Source organism: Manacus vitellinus, unplaced genomic scaffold (genome assembly GCF_001715985.3).
Source record: "Manacus vitellinus isolate BGI_N305 unplaced genomic scaffold, ASM171598v3 scaffold_29_pilon, whole genome shotgun sequence".
In the NCBI taxonomy this organism is placed as follows: Eukaryota; Metazoa; Chordata; class Aves; order Passeriformes; family Pipridae; genus Manacus; species Manacus vitellinus.
The window spans coordinates 6,417,663-6,423,662 of record NW_021940207.1 but is presented as its reverse complement, the minus strand read 5'-3'; the positions used below and the strand labels follow the sequence as shown (position 1 = coordinate 6,423,662).

The window sequence follows — 6,000 nt, the reverse complement described above, 5'->3', positions numbered from 1 at the left end:
AACTGGTTTGTGAGTGGGATGATCCGCTTGCTGCACGGCTGTGGAACCAGGGTACCCCCACTGTGGGAGAGCTCTGTCTCCCCAGGATTCATGTGGGAGGTGAGGACAGGTCTCCCAAGCTTTTCTGCTAAAGATGTCTCACATCACACAAATAATTGCACAATGTTATTCTAGGGAAGGGAGGGGAGAGGATGACTGGAGGAGGCTGCAGCCAGGTCCAGTCCCTGTTCCAGTTCCTTATGGTGGTAGAGCCCCAGGAAGACAGGACTCATATCTGATAGGGACAGATGCTGACAAAAAGGCATCTTCAAATAACCACAGACAAAATACTGTGTTAGCAAAAATTACTTTAAGATAGCAACATACATGTTAGCCAGACTCCTCATCCCTATGCTTCCCACAGACCACAGTGAGCTGCCTGCTGGCTATGGAAGCAGAGCAGCCTGCTTTGTGGTTTTCCAGGCAGTCCTGAAGTCCTGGAACCCTTTGAAGGCAGAACATGGTAGGCAACTACCTCCACCTCTCCCTCACTGGTTGCAGGGGAGCTGCAAGATGACATTGTGTGTCCCTCTCTGCCTGGTGGGGGGTGGAAGTCCCCAGGAACACAGGCCAAGCTGGCACCCCTTGGCCAGACACACCCATGTCTGCCATCACTGCCCTCAGGGCTGGCAGGAGTGATGCTGAGCCTGCTCCAGGTAGTCAGTCCCTCTGGCTGACAGGGTGGCACGTGTGCTGCCCCCTCTGACTGCCCAAACTGGGGCATATTCACAGCATCCCTTCCACCCATCACCCAGTGAGGGTTGCGATGCTCAGGTGACAGGTGCTGATGAGCAGGGGTGGCACTGCCAGCACTGCCTGCCATCCCTGTGACAGGTGCACAGGCTGATCTTGGCCTTGACCTCTCCTGCTTCATGCACTCATGCAGGAGGAATTCACTGTTTGCTGCTCTAGTGGTATCAGGCCAGCACTTCATCTCACACAGCGAAGTACCAGCTTAACTCTGCAGCATCCCAAGGCTGCACAGCAAGCCCTATGTGGTTGTTGGGAAAGAGGGAAGAGAAACCAGTGCAGTGCTCCTGAGTGGTATCTCCCTGGGTAAGCATCATCAGATCTGTGAGTTAAGCTTATGATTCCCTTCTTGTTTTCTGGGAAGATACTTTCTTTTCAGAGCCACAGTCCCCCAAGTGCCAGCAGCTGCACATACACTTTGCAGCAAGGCCCCTTGGCTTTAGTCCAATCTCAGAATAGACAGGGATTTGACTTGTAGCTCAGCAACTGAGGCACTCATATGTTTAATTGAGGATCTATTTAATTGTTATATTTAATTCAATTGGAGAAGACACCCTGTGCTCAGCTGTTTAAAACTGCCTGAACAGGAGTGGTCCCTTCCTCTTTTCTGTTTCTGGAGCAGTCCTGGATCCAAACTACCAGCCCAGAGCCTTAAGTCCCAACCAGATTCACAAGGCTGACACCCAGGAGGCAGCCTGGGCCAGACCTCTGCCATGATGTCAGAGCTGAGGCATAACCTTGGGACCAGCTGTCCCAAAGGTGTGTGAATTCCTGGCTCTGACATGATCTTCTGTTTAACTGGGAATCCCTGCACTTAATCCAGATAATGTGGCAGTAAAGGGTCACAAAATGTTGGTCTCAAACACAGCACTCATCACTAGGAGCAAAAAGTTCTGAAGTGGATTTCCACATTAAGGCTCAGAACAAGATGTAACAGCTGTAGTTAAAATTACCCCATCTCTGCTGCCTCCCACCACCCAAGGGAAAGTTATTTTTAACTCCAGGTTGCCCAAGGGCTGCTGCACAGTAAGATCTGTTGCGTGGTTGCCAAGGGTCTTTGCCTGGCAAGAAATTTGGGAAGAGAGAGCCCTTCCTTCAACCAGCTGGGATCAGTCTAGAGCCCAAGGGTGGGCACTCTGCAAACTGACCCCTCCAGGCTCCCCAGCTCCTCCTGAGGGAGCAGAAGCTCTCACTGAGGTAGCTCTGGAAGTGTAGAGGACCAAGTGCCTGGCCAAGTCCTCTTTTGCTATGCTTTTGTTCTTTTCAGTTTTCAAATAAACTTGGGTCGAAGCTATTCCAGGAGCCGCAGTGGCACCGTGCAGGCAGGACCTCGAGTGCACCGAGTCAAAAGGACAGTCATGCAAAACCAGAGGGGATTAGCTTTTAATGCGCTTTTCAGGGCAAACCCTGAAAGCGTGGGATTGCAAAGATCCCAGCAGAAAAACTAGCCAGCTTGCTGCCCTCCTGACAACAAATCTGCTACCAAATTCTCCCAGTGTCAGGCAAACTCACACAGAAACACTGGAAGAGCCGTGGATGCACAGGAGCACCCCATTGCTTCCCCATCAGATGTGACCACGCGTTACCGTCACATCTCCTCTGGCCCTGGCACAGCTCCAGAGCTCCCTGGGGCCACCTCATGCAAGAGTTCAGGAGCCTCCAGAAGAGATGCCGTGTGCATGTGAGCACAGTTATCCCTGCTCAGCTTTGTCTTTGGGAATGAATGTGGCACTGTTCAGTGCCTGCTACGCTTGCTCTCAGGGGTCTCTGAGCTAAACTGAGATAACCTGGCTGTGCACTCGTTTTTTTCCATGTCTAACTTCATTGATGTCTCTATTAAAAGCCAGCAGTAAAACTGGGAGCTAGCGTGCCAGGTGGAATTACATGATTTTTTAATGTTACTTAGCATTTTAGGGCTGAATTTTTAGACTACCAGAACTTTTCTTAAAGGCTTTTCTCTCTCTGCTGCATCATGTGCAGCAGACATTGTTATCCAGGTGTTTTGCTCTGCCTTGCAAGTAGTTCTTGTGCCTGCTGGGTCTCTTGTGGTTCATATTCTTATGTTTTGCCCCAGAAAAAATTTCCATGTATTGATAAAAAAGGCAATACAGCCTGCACCACAAGATGAAGCAAACCACCGCTGAGACTCTGGAGAAAATCAGAAAGGTCTGGAAACTGTCAAGTCTCTCCCAGGGTTTTATTTGGGATCTGTCAGTGACCTGTTCTGTGCCTGCCCTGCTGAATCACCACCACAACCCTCCCCTCTTCAGAGCTCAGTTTCCCTTCCTGATCCCTTAGGAATAATCCATAATAATGCTCTGTAATCTGCAAGAGTCTGCTACAAATGCAGGTTTAAGAGCTGCGAATACGCAGAGTCCAGGGGTTGGGCATGTCTGTCACGAGAGGCAGGACACATCTGGTACTCCTGCAGAAGTCTTGCACTATCCAGCACACAGACATGCAAGACCCAAAACTGCAAATGTACCTCTGAATGCTGTGTAGGAGGAACAGGTGTGAACCTCACCACTACAGAACATGAGCTTTCACCTTAAATACATAAAAAATAAAGAGAGGAAGGCTCTGAATTTTGTTACCATTCATGTATACATTTATTAAGCCAAAGGAGTTTGATCATGTCATTGTATGTTACTAGAGCATGTGAGATCTTTTCTTTTTAACTTCACTAACAATGGTTATTTAAATTACTTCTTATTTTTGCCTTTCAAGCTTAAAAAAAATTTACTCTTTCTGCATTCTCCATGGAAGGCTCTTTGTTTTTTTTTTTTTTTCCTTTTCTTTTCTTAAAGTACAAAACAAATATTCCTCAGACATGTAAACAACCATAATGGAAATGAAACTGCTTCTAAAGTTAACTTCACTGTTATGGACGTTCTGATAGATTTATGTCATGTTGGATGTATTTCAGCTCAGTGACTCCTTCAGTGGAAGTTATCATCACCTGCACTGCCCAGAGGCCCTGGTCAGGGTTAAGGCCCTTCTGTGCAAGGTGCTGTACAAATACTTCAGTGTAACTCTGAGGTCCCTGGTAGAAGGGCATTCACTCATGTGACTATAACCCTCTCTGCTTCCCCTTGCTCCACCGTGTTCCTCACAAATTACAGGAGCTTGAATGAAACTTCTCCAGGCTAACTCTGGAGCTGATATTCAGCTACTGTCGAAGAGAAATGTTACTGCAGGCCACTCCTGACACCTGCAGTCCTGTGTGTAAAGCTGCTCACACTCATGGGAATGCTCATATGAGTAAGAAACTCCTGTGGGGAAGGTCTACAGGATTGAGTCCCTGGATCATTGAACTCCTTTGCAAGAAAGCATGCAAGAAAAGCAGACTTGTTCCTTTTCTCTAATGTTTCATCAGTATAGTTCTAAGAGAGAAAGGGACGGCGTCAGTTGCTCAGTTTCAGCACCTTGAGCATTTTGAGTTCTGATCCTCAAATTAAAGAAGTCTCTGCTATGCCTTGGGCTACTGTGACCAGGCCTGGAAAAGTCAGTTGGACATTCTTTGTCATGAGGAAGCAGTGGTTTGCCATTACAGCATGGAAGGACTCTGTTTTATGGTATGAAGGCTGCACCCTAGGCAGGAATTGTCAAGATTGTGTTTGGCCATCAGCAGAAATTATTCTGAAAACACTTCAGAGCAATTGCAGTTTAAATAATGATTATAACTTCATATTTGAGGTGAAAAAAGAAAGGATTATGTGAAATAAATAGCAAAGAATCATTGCCTCTGCACAAACGTAACATATTCCTGCCTATGAGGCACTTTCTGCAAATTATTGCCCTTTAGGTTATGTCTGATATTTAAATGAACCCTTTAGAGCTAAAATACAGTACTCTGAAATGAGGTTAGAAAAATTTAAAAAGGACTAATGGGAAGTGTGTACAAAGCTCTCTTTAAAACCAATTTCCCACCTGGGTAGCTTACGAGTGTGAGGCCTCAGTAGACATAGAGCCGATCTGCGATGGCAGCAGGCATGTGTGTCATGATCTGCATGCGCAGCCACCAGTAGTAATCCATGGGGTGGTAGCGGGTGTAGGGGGCGGTGGCAGTGAGGGCGTGGGCCACGCTCTCGATGACGGGCGAGGTGTCCCTGGAGCCGCTGTTGCAGTAGCTCTCCATCTTACTGACCTGCTCATCAAAGTACTTCCTGCCGTAGTCCTTGCGCACGATCTCCGGGAGCTCGTCCCACATTTTGTCGGCGATGGCTTTGATCCGCTCGGGGCTGTACAGGTTGGTGCCAGCGATGAAGTTGCCGGGCTCCACGATGCTGACCATCACTCCCTGGGGCTGCATCTCGTACCGCAGGCAGTCGGAGAAGGCTTCCACACCGAACTTGGTGATGCAGTAGGGGGAGCGGGCAGGGCTGCCCATCCGACCCATCATGCTGCTGATGTTCACCACGCGACCTAGGCAGAGGCCAGGCAGAGCACAGCTGAGCTGTGGCACCTGACCCAGGGCAGACACCTGGCACACACCACCCAGCAGATTCCTGAACGCGCATCCCCCTCCTGCCCACCGCACAGCTGTGAGGGCTGCCTGGCAGACCTGCTCACGGCTCTACCTGAGCAGAGCTGTGCTATGCAACAGCCTTCAGGCAGCAGAACAAGCCCAGTGCTCGTGCTCCTTGGCTCATTATACCTGAGGGAACACATGGTGACACACAAAGCTCAGTGCTGTGGGGAACACAGAGAGGACTGGACAGAGCCAGCACGGTGGGAAACAGGATTGCTCAGCAGCAATTTGGACTGAGCCCAGTCAAGAGGAAGCAGGAGCAAGGAAAGTCTCTGGCATCAAAACTGAGCTTGTTTATTTGCAAATCAAAGGCACAAAATCCAGCAGCCCGATGGTGGCTCACAGGAACAGATTGCTCCTGTGCCACAAACAGGCAGAGCAGTTTAAGTCCCCTGCACCCTTTTCTGTGTGACAGCTTATGGCTCCAGGAACAGAGCTGGGGCTTTCTCCTTTCTAGAAGCCATTCATTTTGGCTGAGGAGAATGCTGGTAGGAAGCTGTGGATGCTGTAGTCTAGGCAGAGGTTGCAGTTCTCTGCACTTTTTGTCAGTGCTCGTTGCTAAGTTGTGTTAGAAAGACAAATCTTGCCCACAGAAGTGGGTACTCTTCCATGTTGGAAGAAATGCTGCCCAGGCCACATCCAGCCCAGGTCTGCAGCAACATCCACAGCATTGTTAATGC

At 49.0% G+C, this 6,000-nt stretch overlaps 1 protein-coding gene across 2 annotated transcripts in view; it reads right to left on the bottom strand.

Moving 5' to 3' along the window:
* Nucleotides 1-3,374: 3,374 nt before the first annotated feature.
* LOC103758904 (D-beta-hydroxybutyrate dehydrogenase, mitochondrial) overlaps nt 3,375-6,000 on the bottom strand; it is a 13,413-nt gene continuing 10,787 nt past the window's right edge. For both annotated transcript variants that reach the window (XM_029960772.1, XM_008925206.3), the window contains exon 7: nt 3,375-5,214. In XM_029960772.1, the coding sequence (XP_029816632.1) occupies nt 4,745-5,214 (470 nt within the window). In that variant the 3' untranslated portion in view covers nt 3,375-4,744. The remainder of the gene's footprint in view (nt 5,215-6,000) is intronic.